At 40.7% G+C, this 27,834-nt stretch overlaps 3 protein-coding genes across 10 annotated transcripts in view; 2 read left to right on the plus strand and 1 right to left on the minus strand.

Annotated features, from left to right (window-relative positions):
* chlsn (cholesin) overlaps positions 1 to 27,834 on the minus strand; it is a 92,346-nt gene that overhangs the window by 55,782 nt on the left and 8,730 nt on the right. Inside the window, exon 2 of one of the 6 annotated variants that reach the window (XM_072712589.1) lies at positions 4,719 to 4,816. The exons of the other annotated variants lie outside the window; for them this stretch is intronic. The gene's annotated coding sequence lies outside the window, so the exon portion shown is untranslated. The remainder of the gene's footprint in view (positions 1 to 4,718; positions 4,817 to 27,834) is intronic. 6 annotated transcript variants of the gene reach the window in all.
* LOC111841921 (uncharacterized) lies at positions 5,600 to 11,486 on the plus strand. Of its 3 annotated transcripts, none has more exons than XM_023808069.2 (3): positions 5,600 to 5,797; positions 5,907 to 5,980; positions 9,427 to 11,486. In XM_023808069.2, the coding sequence occupies exons 2-3, from the start codon at positions 5,939 to 5,941 to the stop codon at positions 10,504 to 10,506; spliced, it is 1,122 nt and encodes a 373-aa protein (XP_023663837.1). In that variant the 5' UTR covers positions 5,600 to 5,797; positions 5,907 to 5,938; the 3' UTR covers positions 10,507 to 11,486. The 3 variants fall into 3 exon arrangements, with proteins under 3 accessions (XP_023663837.1, XP_072568684.1, XP_072568683.1); XM_072712583.1 differs by having other exon boundaries at positions 5,797 to 5,817; XM_072712582.1 differs by lacking the exon at positions 5,600 to 5,797 and having other exon boundaries at positions 5,824 to 5,980.
* On the plus strand, positions 15,409 to 19,326 carry LOC111841922 (G-protein coupled estrogen receptor 1-like). Its single transcript, XM_023808070.2, has 2 exons — positions 15,409 to 15,596; positions 17,349 to 19,326. The coding sequence occupies exon 2, from the start codon at positions 17,776 to 17,778 to the stop codon at positions 18,877 to 18,879; it is 1,104 nt and encodes a 367-aa protein (XP_023663838.1). The 5' UTR covers positions 15,409 to 15,596; positions 17,349 to 17,775; the 3' UTR covers positions 18,880 to 19,326.

Genomic DNA, 27,834 nt, shown 5'->3' on the forward strand with positions numbered 1-27,834 from the left:
TTCCTCAAGGTATTCCGGTTTAAGGTGAAATGCCAACTCAAAATTGACCGTGGGGGTGGGGGGTGTGTGCCCCGTATTGGACTGGCATCCCTTCCCCTGCCCCACGCTTCTACTCGTGCCTGATAAACAGGATGGAATAAGGATGATCATTAAACTCCTGCCTACACACACTGAGGGCTCCATGAAGCTACACTGACATCACGCTACTGTCGCTCACTCCCACTCCATGTCAAAAGGAGCACCTGAGACCCCAGAGCTCAGATATGCTCAGTGCTTTCCCCTTCTGTCCTGCAGCAGGGGGCCTTTGAGCAGACACACACAAGTGTCAAGTCCTAACCATCATGTTTTCAATCAAGTCTTAAGTCATGTTTCTGTCAATTAAGCAAGTCAAGTCGGAGACCTTCATCAAGCAAGTCATAGTGAATCCTTAAGTAATTTCACCATCAGTAACCATGATAAATGTAATACTAGGGGTGGGCGATATAACCAAAATCTTCTATCACAGTAGAAGCAATTTTCTACCTCGATAACGATATATATCACAATATAGCAATTTGTATCTGGAAATGCATAAATAAAAATTCAAACACAAAGAAACTGTTTTATATAATGTAATTTTATTTAAAATTGCAGCATTACTTTAAGTAAAAAAAACAACCATACTGTTTACTGCAATGTATTGTACTGCATTTTTTGACATATTCGTTTGGATACTTGGATTTGAGATGATAGAAAAGGTTTGACGTGTTTCCACTGCTTGCTAAAACAGTGCTCTTGCATACCTTGCAAATCACGTTCGTCTCATTCGTATTCACTTTTCCTATACTCAAACCAATTCCACACCAGAGCATGTGAGCGGAGCGGAGCGGTGAGAATTTCCGCTCCTCGCTCACGAGGCTGTTGGCTCCGCCCGCTCCTCCGCTCTAATTCGCACTACGCCGCTCCGCTCAACACCGCTCCTCGCTCCACTAAAATGTCCTCCCGCTCCAGTCAAATCGCTCCACGCTCGCTCCAATTTAAAAGAGGGACAAATAATCTGCATGCCTAACAAATGTCACCTTAAACCGAAGCCTTTTGTCATAAAGAAATATGAGCAACGGCAACATTGCCAGTCAGAACAGAAAATATTTATTTTTAAGCAACCTATCGGCAACAACGGACAGGTTTGGAAATGGCATTCCACACAAAAATAGGATTAAAAATAAAGGAATCAGTGGGTTTAATAGCCTAAAGAATATACAGACACGTTTTAAATTCCTCAATTTTTTTCTGTTGATGCAGCACGTCTCTAAAATAAAATTTTACGTTACGTGAAATAAAAAAAAAAATCTTATTAGACCTACTTTGAATGACAAAACGAATTTATTTGATTACCAATATTTACTTTATAGGCTTCAGTGTTAATTTTGACAGCAGATTTCAATTTAGTTTTAGTCATAGTCTTTTGACTAAAATGCAATTTTAGTTTTAGTCATATTTTAGTCATCTGTTTTGTTTTAGTTTTAGTCTAGTTTTAGTCGACTAAAAGCATAAGATTTTAGTCGACTAAATCTACTGTAGATTTAGTTGACTAAATATATTGGGTTTAATTTAAATGTAATTTAGTTAAACCGTGGTAATATACAAAATATTCTAACTTAAAATTAAATAAAGCCAAGTCTCATTAAATATGTGGAATATCGTCTTTCCATAAAAACCAAAAATTAGATATGCATTGTTTAGAACTTGCATATGACATTCTTCATTCTGTAAAGCAAAAGTGCAACTCCAAATTATTTAAAAGAAAAACTGTATTTGGCAGTAATGCCATTGCAAATACTGCATGACCTGAAAAAATTACCTTGCAGATGTCGCTTTAGATTTGTTGTATTTTTACCAGCGATTTCCGCTCCACACGGTTTACACAAGGTCTTGTTTGTCTTGACATCAAACGTGAAATTATTCCATATATCTTATCTTCTTTTTCTCCCAGCCATTGCCATGTCATTTTAGTTTAAGTCAGACAGACACCCACCAATGTATGCAAGATGTACTGTCGCATCTCGCGTCGCAAGGTGAATCAGTATCTTAATTTTCCAAATGTGCGTGTGCGTCTCACCGCGCCACGCACCAAGATTAATTCTGATTGGATCATTTCCAAAAACGTCCCTCACTCACATTTTCGTCTCGTTTTTATTAGTTAACGAAAATGTCAATATATTTTTATTATAGTTTTCGTCATCATCACTTAATTTTTATTTAGTTATCGTCTCGTTTTCGTCAGTGAAAATTTGTCGTTGACGAAAATTATAACGAAAATATTTCGTCAACGAAATTATCACTGATAGGCTTTTATAGGCTACTTTATAGACTTGATATGCTACAAGTTACAACCATATAAAACTTGCACGCGTTTTGCTCTGGCTTCCGCTTGTTCGCGTAGCACACTCATGTTTCTGAGAAAAGTGATTCCAAAGTGAATCTTTACTCACTGAAACAGTTTCACCACATTGTTGTTCTTGCTGTACATTCTTGTCATCTATATGTTTGATAAGAATAGTACACTTGTATGATTTATCAGTTTCCTTTGTGAAATACTTTGCGAATTCCATCTCGGCCAATTTGTGTAACAGTCTTGATAATTGTACATATGAATTCTGCGTAGATTTGGGCACGCCTCAGAATTGTAGTGTGAGCGGTATCGGAGCGAAATTGGAGCGAGACAAAGCGACCGCTCCAGCCTTAATTAGAAAACCCGCTCCGCGCTCTGACCAAATTCCGCCCGCTCCTCGCTCACATGCTCTGTTCCACACCACAGACGATGCACCTTTTTTCTTTACAATCTCTTCCTTGTTGGTTTCGTCACATGTAAGCAAACTCACCGCTGCACCGTCTTCTTCCATTGTCGAAGTGAATGTGTATTGCGTGGTTACCCAACGTGCAACGTCACGTGATCTCAATCGCGATTAAGACGATAGACCAAAATCTCTATCGGTTGACAAATTTCTACCGGTTAGTCGAGTCTACCGGTATATCGCCCACCCCTATGTAATACTGATTAATTTTATACTAACTTAACACATGTAATTGTGATTACTTTAAAGTGTCAGCTAATAATTATTTCGGTGTATTAATAATTGCATCTCCCTAAGAGACCAAGTAGTAAACAATTCAAAAGTAGAAATAAATATTATAATGTCTTTAATTTTGAAATAGACATAATAACAATTGCATAATAAGTGTTCAGCAATTCACATCTACAATTCTATTGAAGATACAGACTTTGACTTGCAGAAGACTGAAAAATGTTTTAAATCTGTCACACACACCATATTGGCCAATAAGTGTTTGACAGAGCTGTCACTTGGCTATAGCTTAATATTAAATCGTAAGAACTCTTCGTATCTGTAAATACGTCATGTATTTATAAATCCCATGCAACACCTGTTACCATGAATAAGTATCTGCAAGCATCATGATTACTGTACAACACTAGCCAGGCAAAAATTTGACCATCATAACAGGGTAAAATATTTTAGTATGATTTTATGAGAATAAATGAGTGCAGGTCTTCCATAACAGTAATGCATCAAAGACCAGACAAATCAACAAGCAGGACCTTTAAAGGAAAACTATATAAACACACGAATAAAAGGCTTGAGCATTATTCTGTAATGGCACAAGGCTTTAAACCAGCACTGCATAGCCTCCTCTCAGAGTGTCAGGAAATCTTAAGAAAATGAGACATCACTAATATGTCAGCAAGAGCACTGAGACATTTAGTGTTAAACTGCTAAATTGTACATTCAATAAGTTATTACTAGTTTACCAACTTGTCTTTATGGGTCTTGAAATGCTGAATGAAATGTGAAGTTGCCTTAAGTGTGTCTTTTTTTATTTGAACTTCAAACCAGTTTATCTTTTTTGGTATCAATGTTGCCATTATTACATCATGCTAGTACACTGAACTGCATTCACCAACAGATCATATTGCATGTCTTGTGGCTTCTGTCGTTCATGGGTCACAGACAGCATTTTTGAGCTACTATTAAGAGCAGTCAAACACAATTGTGGAGCAGATGACAAGTCAAATCTCAAATCAACAATATCCAAGCCTAAGTTGAGTCTTTCATAAATTGGCAAATATGAATATCCTCAACAGAACAGTGATCACTTGCTCACCTACCAGCAAGTAGAGCAGTCTGGTTTCATGTCTAAGTCTATAGTTGACCACATCCTGGCATTGAGGATTATCATCAAGCAAACACAAATATTGGCAGAGTTTTTTTTGCAGCCTTTATCAGTTTTCTTAAAGCATTCGACTCAGTTGATTGAGAAGCCCTGTAGGACACCCTGAGACTTCGCGGCTTCTCCTCAAAGCTGCTGAATGTCATGTTTGGCCTGTAAACCAGTGCTGTAGGTGCTGTGCAGAGTGGAGGCTCCTACTCTGCTCAATGTTTGCATGGGCTGGGTGTTCGGCCGAATCATGGGGTCCAGCGGATGTGAGGTGTCTGTTGGTGAAGAATGATTTACCAATCTTGGCTTTACCAACGATGCTGTGATCTTCGCAGAGTCAACTGAGAATCTGATTGGGGCTCATGAGAGACTGGAAGGAGTCTGAGTGTGTGGTTTTACAAAGGTCCTAGATCAAAATTACGATCCAGGCCTTAAATGATCTCTTGGGCACAGCCATCAGCAGTGTGTCTGAGAATGTCGACCGTGTTGAGAGGTTCGCTTACCTTGGCAGTGACTCTTCCTATTAAGTCAGTAGATGGACTAGGAGAGCATGGGGGGTCTTGAGGTTGCTGAAAAGGGGTGTTTGGTAATCCCAATATCCCTGTAAGAGGACGAAGGTCCAAGTCTTGAGTCCTAGTGCTCCCTGTCTTGCTGTAATTACAATTTTTCTAGTATGTGTGTTTAGAAAAGCTTCATTTTGACAATCATGTGAGTGAATAATTCTCAACACAGGTGATTCAGGCCGAACAATTGATTTCTGCAGGGAGAGATAGCATTTGGCTTATCAGGGGGTTAAGTAAAACACAAGGCAGTATTGTTGAAAATCTCCTCCCAGAGATCATAGGCCACATCCAGTTTTTACCAAACTGCAGAATGAATAAATGGTCCATCTAGTGGCGAAATGTTTGAGTTGCATCCTTCATTTTGGTTGGTTCTCTCAGCTTGTTGCGTGCACTGCTTCGTCTGGAGGCATGCCACCAGAGCTTTCCAAAATGCTCTCCTCTGAGGCACTATTTCTCATACCAGCAGCACTGGCCAGAGCTGCACTTCTCTATTCTCTGAAAGCCCAAATCAAGGTTGAAGTATAAAAAGACTCGCCACATCCTGCAAAGGCATCCACCCACATATTCTACATGTTAATGTAAAACTCCGCACTCTTCTGCAAACCAAAGACAAATGGTCAAATAAGTCCTTAGTTTCTGTTTTTGTTCATTTAGACACAAAGGTATATTTGCAGAGCACAGCTTAAATAAAAGGCAAACACTGCACTGCATAATTAGTTTATATATATATATATATATATATAAATTATATAAAAATAAGAAGTTAATATTACTGATAAAGCAACATCTTTCTGCAAGATTAATAGAGAATTTCTATAGGTACTCAGATTCGAGGTTGACATTTTACTGCTACAATGTAATCAAGTCAAATTGTAAATGTTCATCAAAGAAATTGACACTTTATATAAAAAATGGGAATGAATCGGAAATGTTTCGTCCCATATTTCTGATTGTAATTTCATGATGATGCCCACAGGACTAGAATGTGAGAAAGAAAAAAGGAAGAGGCTGGTCACATGGTAAGCAAACAAAACTAAAAGTATGATCGGGGCTCGCCGAATTTCAAAATCTAGCCTTCTCAGGACGCCTAGTCAAGGCTTGCTAACCTTTACGTTGTTTTGTTACAAGCATCACAGAGGATGCGGCTTATTTGACTGCACATGAACTTCGCAGCAAGCAGACCACGAAAAGGAACAACAATGGTAAGTGCAGACGTGTTCCCTGAACTAGTAAACTGGAGGAAATAAGGAAGTAGATACACAATTCTAATCAGCGCAATCCTGCGTCATCCTTGTTTCAGAGGCAGACAGACAACAGTGCATGTTAAACCTCTCGTCTTGGAGCCTAGAAAAAGATCTGTGTGTGATGAGATTCTTAGGGATCAGACAAAAAAAGCCTATTAGACTAGATAGTGGTGTGGATTTGGCTGAACACCGGGCCCACCCATCCTGTATGTTGAGTGAAGCAGTCGATTTATGCGTCTGCAAGGCTATGGGGTTAAAATGGGCTGCTATACATTTCCTAGCAGCACCAGAGACCGTTAGCTCAGAGTAGCCGGAAACTGCTAGCTAGCATGTCTGTTCTCTCCACTTGGCAGCAGACAAAACACCGATTTCAGCAGCGGTTTGTTTTACAGGCTGTCTAACGCATACGCGGACCCAATTTGAAAATAGAACCACGTGACCCCAGACTGGGCACGGAAAAGAAATGCCAATTATAGGGTCAGAGGAACAGAAAGAGAAGCTCTTTCAGCAGATGAGAAAAGGGAAAACAAACATGGAAGGGCATCTCAGAGACAAGACAAACAGATCATCACATCTAGTTCTTGGGGTGGGGGGGGGGGGGGGGTCAGGAGCAAGTTTACTGGAGAGAAATTAAAGGGACACATTAATTAATACTTATTTCAATAACAAGGGTGAGGTGGACACAAAGGAGCAGCACGAGTACTTCCTCCAGAGAGGGACTCAAGCATTCTCCATAATAGTGTCCATGAAAGAGTATGACCAGAAAATTTCCATTAGGGCCCTTCCAAAATAAAGAGAATTCCATTACAAATGGTGTTAACAGGGCATCACCAAGACCCTGCAGAATGGCTACAGTACAGCAAGAATCGGTCAACATCAGGTTTTGTTACAGATCAAAATATCGGCATTGGTCCCACGTGTCAGTTTTGGCTGGTATTGCCAGCTGACATTTAAACATCAATATTAAAAGTTAGCAGCACCAGAGCTAAGTACACAACTACTTAAATAATGGAGATGACTGCATTGGACAATCAGCTATTTCCACAGTGGAGTATGAGGGATTTCCTCAGCTCATTCACTAGCTTTAAAAGTACTGGCCTGCAAAGATTGTTTCATACGGGCCGCGAAATGTTAATTAATTAATTAATACATTTGATTCAGGGATTGGGCTGTCATTTATCGTCAGAATAAAAAAAAATACGTAACATCTTTCTGCTAATTTGTGCCGGCAAGCTGGGCAACTTTCAGAGTTATCAATATCAGCGATTTTAAACAAAAATCTATTGGTATCAGTCAAAATTCCACACACTGATGCAGGACTATCATTAGTCCATTAGAATAGAATAGTGGTACTTCAATAATCCTTGTGGAAATTGTTTTATCACCAACCCCATCTTGGTTTCCGTGAGACACACAGACAGGTAAGAGCAAGCTTGAGGGTTACGGTGCAGGGTTAGACAGTGTGCAGCCCCCCGGGAGCTGGGGGTTAAGGGCTTTGCTCAGAGGCCCATGGACATGTGACAACTCTGCCAGGACTAGGGCTTGATCCAGCAACCTTCTGATCACAGGAAGAGGCTTAGCTCACTGAGCCACACACTATCCTTGAAAATGAACCATTTCAACACTTTCCTCTTTAAACGGGGGGGAAAAGACCCATTAGTATTTATTTGAGGTATGACCTGATTACTGGCCCAGCATTTGGTTTATATCACTTCCGGGCCCATCAAACCACTCAGGTATCACTCAGTCACCATATATGACAGATGTAGAACTGACACACTGAGAGACACAAAGACACACTAGCTTATACCTATGATTACCACATGTTCCAGGCTCTGTCTGCAGGCTTCAAAATGGGCATGCAAATAAATGTACTAAATAAAGATTAAAATTTAAAACAGCAATGGTTTAATTTGGCTACAGCGTAATGAACATCATGTGCCTTTGAAACATTGCAGACATGACGTTACGTTCATCCACCCACTTATCTTCCATAACTACTTATCCAGTACATAAACCTAAAGCCGATTCCCAGGAAGTACAGGGCAGGAAGCCGGGAAGAGAATGTCAGTTCTTCACTGGCCACACAGATAACAAAAGGTGACACTGGTCTTACCTAAAGACACTCAGTACATTTACATGCACAGCTAAGTCTACGCCACTATGCCATTTAATCGGACTACTGTCCTTGTCCCAGGATACATGCATGGGAGGGAAATCAATTAATAGGTGGCAATATGGCTCCTTCAAGCTTGTTAGTATCTGGCTTTTTCCGGTTGACCTATTACACCAGACATTTTTTTTTTAATTATAATAATGGATGCATGGACAAATGAAATGACACAAGCTTTAATTGCAATATGGTTGGAAGTGTAGATACAAGAAGATCAGGAAAGCATAACAAGAAATAAAGCATTTTGTATAATATGCTATGACAGCATGGTATTGAAAATATTTCAGATATTGCAATGTGATTTTGTTGCAAATATTGGGGTATTTATAAAACAAAAAGAAATTGCTAGTTCAAATGTTTTAGTGAGACAAATTCCCTGTGCTATAATATTCACACCAAACTGAAGGTAAGAACAAGCCTGATCTTAATCTACCTGACTAGTGATGTAAGAATTGGATGTGCATAGCATGCGATGTAGGTATTAATATCGCATGTCACCTCGCGTTGTGTTGTCATCCTGCGCCGGTACCAGTTTTTACACCAGTGGAAAGACAGCACCTTGATGTACTGTACCTTTGGTATCTTCTTGCGTAGCAGCTGCTTCTGTGACTTCCGGGTCAAAGCTTGGGGGCTGTAGAGCAGTATGAGTCCAAACGAACGTATACGTGCAGGAGTACATTGACTCCCAATCGCATTATCTGGGTGTCTTAGTCCGACTTAGAGAAGTTCGAAGTAGTACAATTCCAGTTGGACTAACACATTTACATGTTTTTCAAAAATCTGTTTTGTCTCAGATTATCAGTGTTCGTGGTGTGTATGTAAAAGTACAGACTGACACCTGGAGGAAACCCACGAAAATGCATGAAGAACATGCACACTGGACTTACAGTCACAACCTTGGAGGTCTGAGGTCACACCTCTGGGTGGTGGCCCAAACACTGTGTAGAAGACACAAAATTGGGACCCAAAAGCAGCTGCACCCAAAATTGGATATTACAAAGAGAGACACACATACTGCAACGATGGGCAGAGATGCTTGGGAAGTGATCAGATTCTGCCTTACAATTGATACATGAAGCTAAATTTCTCCCATGACATACAACAAATTTTAAACACTAGGTGGCAGCGTTGCAAAAGCTAATGATGCAGCAAGTAATGTTTTATTTTTCACTATTGGATTTTCAAAGTCTTAACATTCTGGCTTAATGTTAATCCCTTGCTCTCCCCTCAGAATGCAACACCTCCAGCAACACCGACAACCTTGAAGAGAACTACTATGTCCACAGTCCATGAGCACATCGTGAGCATGGGCACATTCACTACTGTGGAGCATTTCACGGAGGGAAATAGGGCAGATGACCTAGCTTCCAGTGCCAACTACTGCTACGCACTCTTTGGCGCACTTGGCTTTGCGTCTGCGCTCTTCCTCTACTTCAGTTTCGAGAAATCCTACCGGAAGGCCAGGAAGAAATGGACTTGGATGGACAGCATCCTTTGCACCTACTCCATTTGCGAATTCTACGTAATACTCATCTCCATCTCTTCTCTGGCACACCGGCCCAGATACATGATGACCACACACCTCGGCTGTGCCATCCTGTCCTTCTCCTTCAATGTGGCTTGCATCATTGGGGCACTCCATCAGACGTTAATGCTGTTCTTCCTCGCGTTTCGCCAGGACTCGTCTATACCTGCCCGTCTTCAGAAAGTGCTGGACAGCCCTGCCTTGTGTGCAGTGGGAATGTCCATGGTCTCGCTGATACTCTCCATAATTCTGGCGGTACTGCGAGGTCCACACGGGCACCTGGATAACATCGCAGAATGCCAACTTGATGCTAGCCCCTCAGCCAGTTACAGAGTTGCCAAGTTTATTATAAGTTTCGTCTTGCCCAATATCATCACAGTGACCCTCTTGGTCATTGGGAAGTGGTCAAACAAAAACTTCCTGCAAAGTCTCAAGAAAAAGGCCATTTTCCCCACGGTCATCCTGGTCACCTTCTTCACCAGGCTTTACTACCATGTCTTCCTGGTGAAAACAGTCAGCACGCCTGTCTTGCCCTATCAAAAGGCCATGATGAGTGTGGCAGAGTATGTGCTCTTTGGCGGTAGTAGTGTCAACCTCGTGCTGGTGCTCTGGCTTCATGAGCCATGCCGGAAGACCCTACAGCACACTGTGGACGACCTACGTGATTGCGTCATTGGACGAGAAGCCAGAAGCCAGGTCATGAACCCTAGCATAGTGATTTCAGATACACAGGACAGCAATGAGCTTGAGGGAGAAACGACTCCAGTAGTAAATCTTATGCCTTAAACTTGCAAAGTTTTTTTGTCCGAAAACAATCCCAAATTTTGACTTCAGAGCAATAAAAGTTTGTATTTCTTTAAGTATTACTGAGCAACTAATGTGTTAACTGTGCACATCTCACCAGATGTGCACAGTTTTTACTGTAAAATAGCATCCTGTGGCATGAACTGATCAAGCAAAAAAAAAAAAAAAAAAAATTGTCAATATGCTTACTACTGCACAGATTCCTGATTATCGGACTGATCTTTATACAGAATTCTCATGTTAGAGATGACTGAATTCAAATTAGACTGACATTTGAAGTCAAACACAAGGAGACATATGTTTGCATGTTGCCTAGAGGGGACAGCAACACAGTATCCTTTATATTTAAACATATATAGAAGATATATAGGGGGTGGCTCAGCAGGTAAGGACTCTGTACCCATGATCACCGGTTCAAATCCCAGGCTCAGCAGAGTGATGTCACCATTGGACCCCTGAGCAAAGGCCCTTAATCCCCAATTGCTCCAGGGATTGTCTGACCCTGCTTTCTCACAGTACGCATGGTTTTGGATAAAAGCGTCTGCTGAATAAATAAAATGTAAATATAGAAGTTCCATAATTGAATAAAAACAGGCAGCTATTCATACGCTTGAAGAACAGAAACTGTCATGTATTGTAATTTGGCACATACTGAAATAAAACCAGAACAAAAACAACAGAAGTATGTGTGTATAAGTGCAAAATACATAACTATAGTAAAATGTGCAATATATTGCCCTCTTTTTCTTCAAATGTAACAAACAGAATCGAAGTTATCAGTTTAAAACAACCTTGTCTGCATGCATTCACCACTACCCTGCAAAACATGAAAAAAAGTGTAAGAGTGGAAAAGAAGCTAGGAATGAGTGAAAATGCTTTCCATTTAATTAACCTGTTGTACTAATAATGCGCTTTTGTATACGCTATGAGGACGCCAAATTAAAATATACTAGAAAGTGCAAGGAGATTCTCATTTACAAAATGTATGGGTTAAAGGATGCACATCATTTTTAATAATACTGGGGTTCAGTGACCAGAACAATTCCTTCATTCATAATTCAAGTTATTTCTATACATTTCCCATCCACATATGGTTCTCCTTGATGTCAAAATCAGGCTTCCAAAAAACCAATGAAATGCAAACTGTAGCAATATAGTTTTATACATAAATGAAATTGGCAGTCAAGGTAAAAGACATTAACACTGATATCTAGATGGACTATGTTTTCCATTCTCATTCAATAGTGATTCTCTTTTTTGTAATAGTACTAGTATATGTGATGGACCTTAAGGCAATTTATGCCAAAAAAGACAGAAGAAATTAAACAAAAACAACCGCAGGGAGGCTAAAGTTAATAGCTCGCCCCAACCACTTAAACATGCTAATCCCAAACAATTAGAATGAGGATTTTTGCTTTGTATATATAAAGCTAATTTCAGCCCAAAATGTACTTTAAACCCTTAAAAGCTAGTGAATTACTTTTGATAATACTTAAAATAAAAAAGCCAATCATAAAATTAACCATTGGAGCTGGACCAAGGTCTGTTTATATCAAGACCGCAGATGGAATTCCAGTGTTTTCTTCCTGCCCTATGTTTGTTTTCCAAATCTGCCTGCCGACTATACGACTCCTGGGAAAGGCGAAGGATGAAGGTCCCCGGCATGCAAAGGCGGCACTGAGCGTTCCCGCAGATGGCTGCCGCCCGGGGTGCTGAGCACGCACTTCCCGCCATGATTACGTAAGAGCCGCTGAGAGCCCACTGTGTCAGTCGCATTCATCCAGGACCCAACACTCATCCGAAGGCCTGTACCCTTTCTGTGACCTCACATCAAGCGGATGGCTTCTAAGTCACAGCCCAAGCAAGGACAAGGGACGAAAACCAACGTTACAGAATGAGGTTCAGTGTTTCCCCAAGGTTTACAACTTTGGGGGGGGGGGGGGGGGGAGGAGTGTGCTCACGCATGTGTTTGTGCATGATACAAAGAGCGATATAGAGAGCAGAGGGAAATTGTAAACGCGCGACCGTGTAGAGACAAAAATGTGTAAATAAGATAAATAACATAAGGCTATTTAGTTTGTTTAATAAAATGACAATGTATAGACCTGTTCTACAGGAAAGTTTAAATGACTTCTGTTGTGATCTGGCACTATTTAGAAAATAAAATTAAATAAAATTAACTTGACATTAAAGGGGGGGCGGGGCGCCCCCCTAATATAATGGTAGGGGAAACATTGAGGTTAGCGTTGCCTCCTGGGGAAAACGATGCAAGAATTATCTGCAGGTGACAACCACTCCAGACAGAAAGACATTCAAGGTTTCAACAGCCAATCTGAGACATCAATAAATATTATGACATTTGTGTATGCTTTGGAAGGCGTCTGTATCTATTCTTCATTATCATCAATGGGAGTGCGCAGCACAAAGAAATGCGTGTAGCAGTGCGTTTTCAACGCAGCACACTAGTGGGAACATCATACATTGAGAAAGTGATTTCCATCAGTAAGTCACACCAGTCGCCAAATCAGGAAAATACCAATTCAGAATGAATAGGTAGAATACTACCAGTGGTTGAAGAGCAACCTTGACAACCTGCAAAGGACACATCACCATATTCACACTACAAGCATGCAAGGCTACACAAATCAATAGGCAGTAGAGTAAGGCAGTTGTGAGCATTTTCTGGTACACAAATGTTGTGTATGGCCGTTGAATGTATTCATGAAATATGGATTAAAGTATATAAAATTAGTGTACATTAGTTTCAAGTAAAATCTCTAAGCAAATGAGACAAATCCCAGTAGATCCAAGTTCAATGCAACACATTATACCGGATTTCTCCTGCTTTCAGAATCCAACCTTGAATACCACAAGCAGCAACAACAACAACAAAAACGGCCATAAATCAGATAGCAGACATTCCCTTTGTGAATCTGGGGCTGGCATCCTGATGCATGCTGGGAATGGGCAGTGCTGAGGGGAAGATGTAAAGCAGGTGGCCCAGAAAAGGGCAACAGTCTGGAGGCTGATGAGGTACCGTCAGTTAGACCATTCTACGAAACACTCGAGTGAGGACAGCTTGAACTCCAAACGCAAGCTGCTCTGTACACAGTCACGCAGTGCAAAGCCAGCATGCGCCGATGGACGGACCATCAGCATGAATAACATATTGTTGTCCCCCCACCCCATCGATGTCCTTCTTTATCTGTCTGGGTGGGTGATTATAAATAACCCCTGAGAATTTAAATTTTACTTCACTGAGGTGACTCAGCGAACTGCCCCCTCTTGTTTTAATGAGTCAGGGGTATCTGCGTAAAATTCGGACTTTACAGCAGAAAAAGTATAAACCCCACTGCCCTACCTAGGATTTTCATCACCGCACACAAGAATGCAGACAACTGTCCAACAGAACTGTGGTATAAGTCCATAAAAGAGAGAAGTAACAATAACAGACATCAATCAACATGGGGAGAGGGGGAGGAAAAAAAAGGCTGCTCTGCATTATTTGGCCATTACACTATGGGACTGGAACCCTCTTCAGGGCACAAGCAAATTAATTTGCTTAGCTTTTAATTTACAGGCAGAAAAAAAATAATGAGCGAAAATTTCTGCGAGACCTCACTGTAATCCAATTAAGACAACATTAACTGTTTATCTTTGGGAAAGGAAGTAGACATAAAGGGGAGTATTAATCTAAATTATTCGGAGATATAGCCTAATATTGTTAAGCAATGGGCAATTAAGTAATGTGGAGAAAGATGTCAGAAAGCATAAGACTGCAAGAAACTGCAACCATATTATTGAAAGGTTCTGTTCAGCTTTTAAAGCTGTGCAGTATTAACAGAGTATACAATGGAGCTCAAAGTATGTCTCTTTTGGGATGGAAAGATAATTAAGGTGATGCAAATTGCTTTAATACACATATTACTAATGCGCATGCTGAACCTGCCAGGCTAATGAATAAGACAAATAGCCTTTGTGTACTTACTTTATTTAAATAAATTCCCACATGAACATTTAATAATCCAATGTTAAATCACTAGTCCAACAGACATTGGGATTGTGGTAAATTATATAGAGTTCAGGATACATAAGAAATCAAATTAAACAAGTTAATAGAATTTGGTGAGGTCAATTTTGTTTAAGTCCGGGGAAACTTTGTGGGACAACCATCTAAGTACACTAAATCAATTACTTTCATGGTGACTTTAAAAAAAAATGTACAGAAGTATTATTTTCTTGTTTTTTTGTGCAGCTTTGTCAAATATAGTACGCTGTTATTAGGAAAGGCGCCGGTTCAAATCCCAGGGTTGGCAGAGTGAGCAAGGCCCATAATCCCCAGTTGCTCCAGGGAATGTCTGCTAGATACTGTTGCCTTGACGAAAAGTGTCTGCTAAACAGATAATAATGTAATAATTGTGCTGATGGTACATTTTACTAATGCTAATGCTGCAACCCCTAAGTTTAACCCAGGCCAACGTTAGAAACTTGTAATTAAAAACTAGAAAGCATTAGCACATGCTGAATACTTAACAGTTTTTTTTTGCCTAAATTGAATTAAACAGAGGTCAACACACAGCAATCATTTTCACACTTTGCCGCAGCAAACTGTCAGTAGCTGGCACCCTGCCATCACCCAATGTGTACCTACACTCCCCATGAGCTCTCCAGCATGCGCGTGTTCCTTACTCAGGATCCGTTTCCAGCCCTGTTCCTTTTAAGTCCTTGGGAACACAGAGGGAGGAAGGGATGACAGAGGAGCAGAGAGGAGAGGAGGGGGGCAGGAGGGGGCCGGGGGCTGCGTCTGTGGGCCAAAACAACCAGCAGCCTTTGGGAGGCAGTGAGGCTCTGTGGTTGGGAGTGGCTGGATACAGGTCCCTCCTCTCCGGGCCGGCAGGGCTGGGCTGGGCTGGGCTGGGCGGAGCAGCAGGTGGCAGACAGAGCAGGACCATGACCAGCTCCAGAAGCTCGGTAGCAGCACTCTGACCGTGGGAAGCGCGAAACCCCTAGCTCTTCCCCAACTCCCGCACTGGAGAACCTGACCGGATCAACCTGAGCTTCGTGACAGAAAAGTAAGGCTTCCCTTCGCAATTTCACTATGAAGTTAAGAGTAAGACTATACTTTATTCTCTTATTTACGGGGGAAACCATACTCATAGCACTATGTCGGAGCTCAAAGATCTGACAGTTGAAGGAGAGTAAGAGTGCGAGAGGGGGAACCTATCAAAGAAGATTAATGCTGATAAAATGAGTTTGTGTACCAAAATGTCAGGTGTATAAACACCTGTTCATCAGATTCGGGAAAAGCCAAGTTGTCTATATCCTTAAACCAATCAGAGTATAGAACTATGTATAATTAAATGAAATCTCATGGCCTGGTCCCAGCCAAACAGCAAGGAGCCAGCAACCTCCGTATATTTGGCTAAAGTGAAATTCTACATTTGTGGAAAATTATTGTGCTCATACTTACTTCTCCTTCTTATTTTAGACTTTGGAATTATTATACAATACTTGGTAATTGTTTGTATTTACCTAATTACTGTTCTTGAAAAACCTCATTGGAAGATGAAATGTGCAGCTTGCTCAAAGCAATCCAAGACTGAGATTACCACTGTGACGACATGTTCATATAAATTCAAGCTATGCAAGTAGTTAATGATGCCCGATAAGGCAAAAACATGAATCGAAAAGCCCTATTCTTATTCCATAAGTAACATACCTTATTTTCATGTTATGAAAATATACACATCACTCTTTTAATCAATAATTCTTTCAGCAAAATTTTGATCTTTAAAATTCCATGGCGATAATTCTGTATTAATTATAGGTTGATCACTTCATGCGGTACTAATGATTTTAATGGAATACCATGCAATATTTCAGACCCAAAGCCCCAGAAGGATCTTAACTGGCAATAATTTTACACATAAATAAATAAATACAGCCTAGGAGTCTCGATTTCTCAAAAGATAGCCAAAGAAATGGTTTGAGATACGAAAATACTTGTCACACATCAGCTGAAATGTATTACCACATGAAAGTTCGATAGAAAATATCTGGTTTAATTCAATAAAATGAAATGCAACTAGCAAAAACTATATCCAAGGAGGATTTAATGCTACTTCACATGTCTATGTTAGTTAGATATTTTAATAGGACACTGGTGCTTGTAATAAATGTTTATGAAGGCAAAATATTTGGGATCTTACGATGAGAACAGCAGGACTCAGTCGAAAGCACTGTTTTTTGGATATCTATCAATTTTTATGCTGCCCACGAGAGAAATTTTTTCCAATTAGACGGTCAATGTTTTCTAATTATTTCCATTATCATTAACAACAATACTTACACTAGAACATCTTACACAAGAGGCTCCTTAAGCACATTAGAATTGTTTAATCTGCTTCAATGCATCTACGTAATGTGTCTAGCTTGAATTTTAAAAGGGGTCTGATTGGGAGGCTAAATCAAAGCCAACGTAAAAATGGATCTACCCTTAAAAACAGTAAATGTTCACTAATAATTAGAGCTTGGCACAGATTCTAGGGCAAAGGCAAGTGCGATGATATAACAGTTGTTTTATGTAGTGTATATTGCAATTATAATTTAAGACAAGCTCAACATCAGTTGGTTATCAATTATCCAATTTTTTTCCTAATCAACTATAAAGATTTGGAGTGATGAGCCATTAAAAACAAAAACACATTCATTGTTGGTCAGACTTCGGCTCGTGATCCTTCAGCTCAAAATAAATAAGTAAATTAAGGTGAACAGGCAGGAAATGATCCAATAAATCTGCCTGCATTTTGTCCCCTTTTCACCAGATCAAGTGTCGTATTTTGGTCAAAGGCCCTCATGTGATGTACCAACAGACAAATGTACTCGGGGGAGTAAGCAACCTTTGGAATTTGGCTACCTCACACCCAGGATGCAAATGCCCAGCACGAGCCCTGTGGACACCACCTGAATCTTTGCACCATGGATCAAGTCAGTCCAGCAGGCGGAGAGGGTCTTAAGAGATAGCAAGAATAACCAATAGTGATCAAACTATGGAACTGCTTCTCTACAAAGTGACCTGTCCAGGTGCTAACAGTTAAGCCATATTATTCAAATGGGACCTATGCAGTTCATAAAATGAAAGACTGTGGCCAATATGCAAATGTTACCAGCATGAGAAGCCCATCGACAAAAATAACTGAGGATTTAGAAAAATTCAAGAAATAATCATGGACGCTTCCAACTGAATGACCTATGTTGTCAAGGAAAAAACAAAAAAGACAAAACCCCAATATGGAAACGCACACACCGCCTTTAATAAAATTTTATGAAAACGACACCAAGCAGCTAAATGTTTCATCCAACTGCAGCATGGCAATCTTGACAGGTGACAAAGACACCTACCAGTTCTATATCATAAGCCTCTTTCTGTCCTGCCTCTACACCATCTTCCTGTTCCCCATTGGCTTCATTGGGAACATCCTCATCCTGGTGGTCAATCTCAACCACCGAGACAAGATGACCATTCCAGATCTGTACTTCGTCAACCTGGCTATAGCGGACCTCATCCTGGTGGCTGACTCCCTGATCGAGGTCTTCAACCTGAATGAGAGCTACTACGACATCGCCATCCTTTGCACTTTCATGTCCCTCTTCCTGCAGGTCAACATGTACAGCAGCATCTTCTTCCTTACGTGGATGAGCTTTGACCGCTACGTGGCCCTGGCTAGCACAGTGAGCAGCAGCCCGCTACGGACCATGGAACACGCGAAGCTCAGCTGCAGCCTCATCTGGGGGGCCTCCATTCTGGCCACACTCTTGCCTTTCACTATCGTGCAGACGCAGCACCGGGGTGAGGTGAACTTCTGCTTTGCGAACGTCTTCGAGATCCAGTGGCTGGAGGTGACCATCGGCTTCCTGGTGCCGTTCTCTGTCATTGGCCTGTGCTACTCACTTATCGTCCGAATTCTCATGAGGGCACAGAAGCACCGAGGCCTCTGGCCCCGGAGACAAAAGGCTCTGCGCATGATCGTGGTGGTGGTCTTGGTGTTCTTCATCTGCTGGTTACCTGAGAATGTCTTCATCAGTATTCAGCTGCTGCAGGGCACAGCAAACCCCCTGCAACGCAGCGGCACCACGCTGTGGCATGACTACCCGCTCACGGGCCATATTGTCAACCTGGCCGCCTTCTCCAACAGCTGCCTAAACCCCATCATCTACAGCTTTCTGGGGGAGACCTTCAGGGACAAGCTGCGGCTGTTTGTCAAGCGGAAGGCCAGCTGGTCAGTTCTCTACCGGCTGTGTGACCACACCCAGGACCTGCAGCTTCCCATCCGAAGCGAGGCCTCAGAGGTTTAACTCGAGCAGCCGGCATGGAAAGCATCCTTGCCGAGAAGCATACCGATCCCAGTCGCCATGGAAACGAGGTATCGTGTAAGTTAGCATGAGTACCGGACAATCGTCTGAACTTCAGATGTGTTAAATTAACACATGCAGATTCTGTGTGGACAGAGGGTCATAACTGTAGGGGAATTACACCCAAAAACAATATCATGTTTGTTGTATTCATCACTAGGCAAATTAAAACACATTTAACAGAAATCGGAGAATGCACTTTGAACAAAGAATTGACACTTTGTGTCCCAAACAAAACGTGTACAGTTTAAGATTTCTTCTCCAGGTCGTTTTAGAAGTCTATGAAAAGTGGAATGTACGCGCTCTGCAAACTCAGTATTTTTATGATTTTTGTGTCAGTATGAATACCTGTCATTTCCTGTAAATTCATATGCTTAACTTATTGAGACAACCTTCCTACATTTTGACATTTACAATAAAAGCGGGAACCCCAGTTACTTTCAGATTTTGATTCATTAGTGTCTCAAATTCTTGCTGCGATGAAAGCGTTAACAAAAACTCAAAGGCAATAAAAATGAGGGAGAGAAACTATACATTTATCACAGATGTCGCCTTTAATTCAGCCATAAAAAAAACTTTTTTGTGAATAAAGGAACTAATAGCCAATATTCTTGTTTAAAAATATAAAACATGAACGTGTTTAAAGCCTCGTCTTAGACAGGCATCCCTTTTATATTTTTCAGGCTCATACTGTACTCTATGTAGTCAGTAAAATCAGTCATCTTTAATAAAAAATTAAACACAATAATAATGATCATTTAAAAATTATGATCAGTGCTTCTTTCAGGATGGTCTGACAGGCTGCAATCATAGGTACAAACTAGGGCTGAATGATTTGGGGAAAATATCTAATCGAGATTTTTCTGACAGACACCGCGATTGCGATTTGATTTGCGATAAATTTTTTATGTCAAGCTTCAGTTGAATATTCAGTGTGTAGTAAATTTAAAAGGAGGTCGCCAGTCCTATTGATGATAGGACTTTCTGAAACAATCTCGGACCATGAAATATGAAGGCAATTCACTTACAGCTCAGTAGCGGAATCAATATTTTTTCTGCACTGCAAATGCAACATTTTCCATGGGTTTCACGTGTTTGCCGTTTGTGGGCCTATATGCAGTCTTCTTGGGCCACTACTGATTGGTGAGCATGACTGGCACGCGAGAAGCACTGCGCTTGTGATTGGTGAGAATGATTGTCACACAGGGAGCACAGCATGAATTTGTAGAACTATTCCCACAACAGTCAGACGTGCTGTATAATATATATCCTAAATTGCAGCCTTTGCGATATACTAATCGCATTGTTTCAAATTGCGATTACGACTTGAAAACAATAAACCATTTAGCCCTAGCACAAACTAATTTAAATCAAAAAGATAGTTATTAAATCTTTCTTTTACTCCGTTCCCAATACAGCTATATACAGACCCTGACAATTCAGACATATACAACAACCACACCCACACCCACACCCACACACACACACACACACACACACACACACACACACACACACACACACACACACAATAGGTGATTTAGAGATGACTGCTCATGTTTGCACTGGAGGTGGAGACTGGAGTTTTTTGGGTAGAAAAATGTGTAAGTGGCCCTCAATTTTCAAAAACGATCAAATGTCCTTAACCCTCAGCCTTTTTTTCGTCAAAAATTGCCAGAGCTTAAAAAAGGTCAGGAATTTAACAGTTAGCAAACCATATTTTTCACAGCTCTAAGAATTACTAAAAGCACAGCACACTTTAAACAGAGCATAAACATCATACACACCTGGCACTTTGCTTTGAGCACAAGCTTTTAAAATGTACTACAGAGCGACGTCCAATCTAACACAAAGACTGTGGCTGAGCAATCAGTCTCTTGTGAAGCCCTGTTTCACATCCATATAAACACAAAGAGGAGGAATGGGGAGCAAAATCAGCACAATTTGACAAAAAAGGCAAAAATAATAAAATAACGGTGCCAACTGGAAAGAATGGATGGGCATCCAATATTTAATCTAGACAAGGAGAGAGTGAATTAAGCTTTACTATTCTTTTCAGTACTCTGAGTTTACAGTAATGTCAAGACTTATTCACAGCATGCAGAAAATCCCAACAGCTCACCTGCTCAACTGGAGGTCACTTAGCAACAGAAAAAACACTGTCACAAAGGACAGGACTCACGATTCCCACGGACGTACTCACAGAAGTGCTCAGGAGAGCAGGGCTACAGAGTCACCATCACAATTCTAGACTTTATTTGTCCCCATTTGGAGTCCACGATAAACAGGTTACACACATAAGGTAAAATGAATGAGGACACATTTTAAAATGTAAGGTAATATAACACAGATCACTAACAACCATTCACCCCTCTTTCAATTGCTGATCCTGGTCAAGGTCAAGGTGTTTGAGGCCTGGAGTCTAATCCAGGTACCACAGGGCACAAGGCTGGGGCATCCTGTCAGGATGCAAGTCCATCATAGCTATTAATACAGCCACAGTTATTTCCTTTTATTTAAGTAACAATAATTTTATTTAAACAGCTGCTCAATCAAAAATTAAAACAGTTTGTTGCTGTTTTTGTGTTTAAAAAAAATCCCCGGCCTCAAAGTATGCGGGCTGTGGCAGAGGTCAACCCCACTGAGATTAAGATGGAAAAAGGATTCATCTTATTTCCATAAAACCTCAAATAATCCAAACATTAGGCTGCCTATTTAGCATTTCAATAAAAGGTCACATTTTATGCAAAGTCCACGCATGGCTAGACTGTAGAGTGCAACCGCACACTGTGTGGGTGAGAGACTTCAGAGCTTCAGAGAAAGGGAACGCTTTCTGTGATGAAGGACATTAAATGCAGCAAGACCTTAACTGCTGGATGCCAAGGTTATAGAGGACTTAGTTTGAAGTGGTGGGGATACATAATTTGCCTTTAAAAGCAGTCATCAACTGCAGACTGATCATTGCAATTAGAATAGTAAGGGAAAGACAGTAAAACAGACAAATATTATTACACTGAATTGGTATAATGGCTGCTTTTTGGAGAAATTTAGAGGTCACAGTAGTCCACTGTCCTAGCTGCATGTTTTGCTCTCATCTTCCCCATATCAGAGGACAGGCTCTTTAAAGTTAACGGATTCTGTCTGGAGTGTGCAGGTAGACATGCCAAGGGTACGGGTTAAACCACAGGGAGAGATGTCCCTGCAAATGGTACGTATGTCACACTGAGGGAGTCTCACTCAATTACAAAACGCATGGTAAGTCCTGCCTGGCCCATGATGATACAATGGAAGATTAGTGGTGTGCAAAGGGTCCATCCCCACGGCCATGGAATGAGAAGCATGCCAAAGACAGACTTTTATACAGTTCTTCTGTATACAGAGAATGCAGACACTCCAGAAGGCAGGGTTCGTACACATTTTTACCATTACATTTCCATGACTTTTCCATGACTTAAAGGTAAATATTCATGACTTAATAAATAGTAGTTCTGAGGCACTCACAAGGAATATAAGTTTTAAAAGCCTTTATTTAAACTTGGCTATCCATTAAAAACATGCCAACATGTTTCAGCCTCTGTGGCCTTCTTCAGGGCAAAAAAATGCTGTTAAATTTGGTGCTTTGCACCTTTAGCATGGCTAGATAGCGCTGCTTCTCCCATGTTCGAAATGTCGAACGTTTTATGGCAAAGTCTACATTTTGCTCGTCCCGGGTCCTGGTCTTTCTCAAGCCATGCATTATACTTTTCAGATTGAAGCCAAACATTATTAAAGCGACATTTTCCCGGCATTGTTTATTTTTGCTCAGCTGCAACTGAGTTGCCCCAAGCAGAGAACATGTCACGTGATCCCTGTCAGCACAAGTACGTAGGCAATACGTCGCATAAACGGCGGATGGTCGCATTTGGATCGCGTTCCATTACGAAGCATCGCGTTTTATTCGCGAAAACGTCGGATCGTCGCGGTGTTGAAAAGTGTTGCTCGCTTAAACGCCCAATGTGCAAATGACTGAAAAGCTACTAAATACCGACCTTAAAAAAAACTTATCAGCGACGTAGTGCCGACGTACTTGTGCTGACTGGGATGTGACTGATCGCCCGAACGAAAAAATTATTGCAATTTGAAAACCAATATTATCAATTGAACAAATTCAAGTACATGGATATTTTTGAAAAACAAATTTCCATGACTTTTCCAAAACTTTCTGAGTTTATTCATTTTCCAAAACTTTTCCAGGCCTGGAAATTGCCATTTTAAAATTCCATGACTTTTCCAGGTTTTTCATGACCGTACGAACCCTGAGAAGGGGATCTCTGAGCCTTTTGCCTGGCTTTGATATTATATCACGAGTTATCTTTCAAAATACAAACTTTGGTTAAAATCATTCTGTAAAGCCATTCTGTCAGATAAGCTCCATTCTTACTCGCCCAGCCCCTGACCCCATATTCAGTGTTTATGTCTCACCACCGCGAATATTCTTACCCTTTCTTAGATTCCGTGGTTTCACCCTTAAGCAGTGAACCAGACCAGAGGTGTTCTCTTTGGGAGGAAGGAGTTGGTTTCCAGACAATGTTCTGTGATGCAATAGATGTTGCTGCACACAGCCTTTTCAGGACACAGACCAATGGAAACTCGCTAACAGTGTTGAGACAAAAGCGGGAGAGTCTCAAGACGAGACTGAAGCAGGATGGGGTGCTGTGAGGGCATTTCTGTATGGACTAAAACCTACAGAAGTAAACTGGGCCAAAATTACCTCTTGCATGCAGAAGTCGCATGAATGCAATAAAGATGCAAAACTCTGAGTTTTGTATACTCAGAAATTTCCAAATGAAATGAAAAATTCCAGGGATGAAAGTCGGAAACATGCGCGATATAACCCATCCATGGGAAAGTGTCGGTGTTGCCATAAACCGGGGCACAGGGTACACGAACGCAAGCAAAAACTGATCAAAGCAGTAATGATGATGATGAGTTGGACAAAAGATTAACAGCTCAGCACAGAGAAGAAACCGGCACTTCTTAATATTGTTTTGCCACAGGGAAATTAGAGCAGTCCACCCTGCAGCACCTGCTAGAGGCGGTACTTCAAAAAGCAGATGGACGCTGTGTGCGTGCAAATTAAACAATGGTCACTACACTATGCCTGCAGACCACAGCATGAATTAAGTGATCAAGGAATGCTTATCAAAATTACATCAGGAGGGACTCCCTTGGCCAGAGGATCTGCCTATTGTGTTCTGTAGCATCCATGCAACACATAAGGAAACTGGACAGAAGCCCTATGAAGAGATCACTGGCAGGCCAGTGTCATTGCCAGGAACGACTGACCTGCGCAAAGTCAGATGTTCACATTACATGTGATAGTCTGATCAGATACTGTGAGCAACTCAGCCTGGTAGTGCAGAGCGCCGAAGGACAGGTAAAAAAAAAAAAATGCATGGCAATATTTGAATACCTTTGTTTTACTTAATGTGGATTATTAGTACTGATTTTGTTGCAATATTGTAAAAATGCTGTTTGTGCATCTTCTCTGGAACACAACCCAAGTAGCTCAGTAGAACAGAACCCCACCAACCTACTTCATATAGTCAATTATATGTTCCATAACATGTTTGCAATGTCCTTTTGGGGGCAGCATGTGGCTCAGCAGGCTAAGCCTGTGTCTTGTAATCAGAAGGGCGCCGCTTCAAACCCAGCCTCGGCACGTCAGCTGGTCCTTGTGCAAGACCCTTAACCCCCAGCTCCCTGGGTGCCCCAACAGGTGGCTGCCCTTCGTGGCAAGCTTACTCTACAAAGAGCAAGCTGGGGGAGGCGTAAAGACAATTTCCCCATGGGAATCAATAAAGTATCAATTATTATTATTAACCCGATCTTTTATGCATTATGTACTTTTCTAATCTTCTTAAAGTCCTTTTATATTATGATCATAAATGATCAAAGGGGGAATTGTAAGATTTTGCTATTACTTTGTTATATTACTGGTTGTTCTATTACTTTGTAACACAGAAATCCTAGCTTGTGCGGCCTCCTCTAATAGTAATAGTAATAAGAACACCACCCTGCCCTCACTCCCTATTGAGACCAAAATGCAAGGTGCTATGCAATGCAAATCAACTTGTAACAGCCGAGCAATCAGGCTGCCACAAGGTAGGATGATCAAAGAACTGAGCCGTTCATCACCATCTTCTGGTTTCTGCCCTTTTATCTTGTGGCTCCTGCCTGGCTGTGATCAAACATGGTCTATTGTCTAGGCTGGTATCTCACACAGGTTAGGAGAAGGTTGAGAAAATTGTGCGTAACATCTACTGCACCAGAGAACACCACCTGGAAATAAACTCCTTCCTCCCAAAGAGAGTGCCTCTGGTCTGGTTCATTGCTTAAGACTGACACAACAAAATTCAACATCTTCCACGAGCCTAAAATCAGCTCTGCTTTCCCTGACTGTTCCCCCTCCTTCCTGTGAAACAGGTGAGGCCAAATAGTCTCCATTCCTTCTTCATGTTCCCAAAGCATTTCAATCTGTTTGAGGAAAATTTGAATTCCAAATCATGTGAATTTGATTCCAAAACATAACACTGATTCCAAAATGACCTTTAAGCTATACAGCATGTTCTGTTTCTTATTATTAAAAGTGTTCTCATGAAATTTGATAAATATCCAATTTAGTGCAAATTTCATATAATCACAAATATGAGAGAACTCTTCGGGGCAAGTCTAAGATATTGTGTTGACAAAGTTCATAAAATTCATACCCACAGAGTAACCGCCTAAGACTAGTACATCACGAACAGAACTCAGCACATTTATAAATTACGTAAAGAAGTTGAACATTAACTACTGATTGTTACATTCTGTTAAATATTCTATGCGATAAGAACGTTTATGTTAAGATTCTGTTCTCAGAAGGATCATTGTCATTTGGCAAAGTACATAAATCAGTACATGTACCTTAGTCTTGCTGTAAAGACAATGTTCCACTCCATTTCTGTCCATTAAAAAAATGCTCCCTCAAATGAATTGCGATCATTTCACTTCCCCTGTTAAAATATGGATTTATAAACCCATCTCTAGTGCTATAAAAAAAAAAATATATATATATTTCACTTGTGCGTTTTAAATTTCCACTTGCAAAACACAGTAACCAAACAGCATTTGGCTATGTTGTTCTTTCTCTCCTGACAACCCTAAGAAAAGCAGCTAGAAGATGGACGGATGGATGTTCTCTCACTCCATTCTCTAAACAGAAGATGGTAACTGCTTATCACCATGGAAACAGGAAATAAGGGACAATATGAGTAAAGGGTAAGCCACTAGAATGGGGGACATAGGACTGTCTTCTGGCAACCCTCAGTATATGAAATGAAACCAACGTAAACATTAAACATTCTGAATGATAATAAAAATGGATGAAGCACAGACTTATTTGATAAATGTCAAAAGTGCTCTTAATGATATTCATATCTTGTCAAACCTAATTCTGTGATATCTGCTTCTTTCCCAGCTGTACTTTAAACAAGCATTTAATTTTTTAATTCATGTGTTGCTTCCAAAGCAATGAATTGGAAGCGCTATATCGGTGGCTCCACACACACTGGTTTTATTCCTTGGAGATTACATAAAATCATAATCTCTATAATATCCATTTAATTATCATAACGTGTTACCAATTTTATGCAACACGTTCATGTGATTTGCAAAAATTCTGAAAAGTGGTCTCAGTCACATACTAATAACAGAGTTTTTATATAGATGTGTGCGTGTGTACACTACCAGTCAAAAGATCTGCACACACAGATTTTCTACAGTCTCATGTTACTCACTTAGCATTTACTAAAAATACACTCAATATTCTTTGCTAACAAATTAATTTACAATATGTTTACCATTTGAGTACCTTCACTAGCATGAAAATATATCTTCGATTCATCAAAGTAACCACCTCTAGCAGTTTTAATAGCAGAGATGATAACTTTTAATAGCAGAGATGATAATTTGACTAAGCTGTTACCACACAACCAGTTAATAGGATGTCAAACATACACCGTCACATAATCTTTCCATTTTATAATAGAAATTTGTTTTATTTGACTTGTTCCCTCAACTTTTCAATGCTTAACAAGGATAAAAAAAAAATCAAAAGTTTTTTAAATCAATAGAAGAATGGCAAAAACCTGTGGTGTGCAAAAAACTTTTGATCAGTAGTGTATAACACACACACACACACGCACACGCACACGCACACGCACACGCACACGCACACACACACACACACACACACACACACACACACACACACACACACACACACACACACCCCTGCAGACAGATAGCAGGCGGACTTCAGAGGCACACTGCCATGACAGTAAATGCCAGTGACAGTAGTGGACACAGCAGTAGACCACAGGCCCTGTGCAGTCTGGGAAAACCGCAAGCAAAAACCCACAACTGTTTTTCCAGCTGTGATGTCCCAGCCTGGGAAATAAGCAAAAGCATTATTTAAATAACTGGCAGAGAGGAACCGGTGAAAATGTCAAACTTGTAATAGCACATTCTGCCAACCTCAGTTGCTGCGTTTCCCTGATAATAAGCCCCCAGAGGCAGCTTGTGCATAAAAAAGGGTAATGACAGAATCTTAGAAAGCTTTTGGATGTGTGGCACTAAACCTCTGTTTAAGAGAGAGCAACAGTTTTTACAACCTGTCTGGCTGATGCAAGAGGTAATTCTTAAGCTGAGCATAACCTCATGAACATCTAAGTGGACAGGTTCGATTACAATTAATAAATCTCCACCTTGCACCCACCTACATAACATTCTCTTAGGAAGTCTAAGCACACCGTGGCCTTTAATGAAAATAATGAACCAACATTTGCTATCGAAATGTTGTAGCACCTACACATGCAT

This window comes from Paramormyrops kingsleyae, chromosome 5, assembly GCF_048594095.1.
Source record: "Paramormyrops kingsleyae isolate MSU_618 chromosome 5, PKINGS_0.4, whole genome shotgun sequence".
Classification (NCBI taxonomy): Eukaryota; Metazoa; Chordata; class Actinopteri; order Osteoglossiformes; family Mormyridae; genus Paramormyrops; species Paramormyrops kingsleyae.

What these genes read in the sequence shown, in the direction of transcription:
- LOC111841921 (XM_023808069.2), top strand. Translation starts at nt 5,939, where the DNA reads ATGAACTTCGCAGCAAGCAGACCACGAAAAGGAACAACAATG. An exon ending in CACGAAAAGGAACAACAATG is followed by an intron (nt 5,981 to 9,426) that starts GTAAGTGCAGAC and finishes CTCTCCCCTCAG; the next exon opens with AATGCAACACCTCCAGCAAC.
- LOC111841922 (XM_023808070.2), top strand. Translation starts at nt 17,776, where the DNA reads ATGTTGTCAAGGAAAAAACAAAAAAGACAAAACCCCAATATGGAAACG.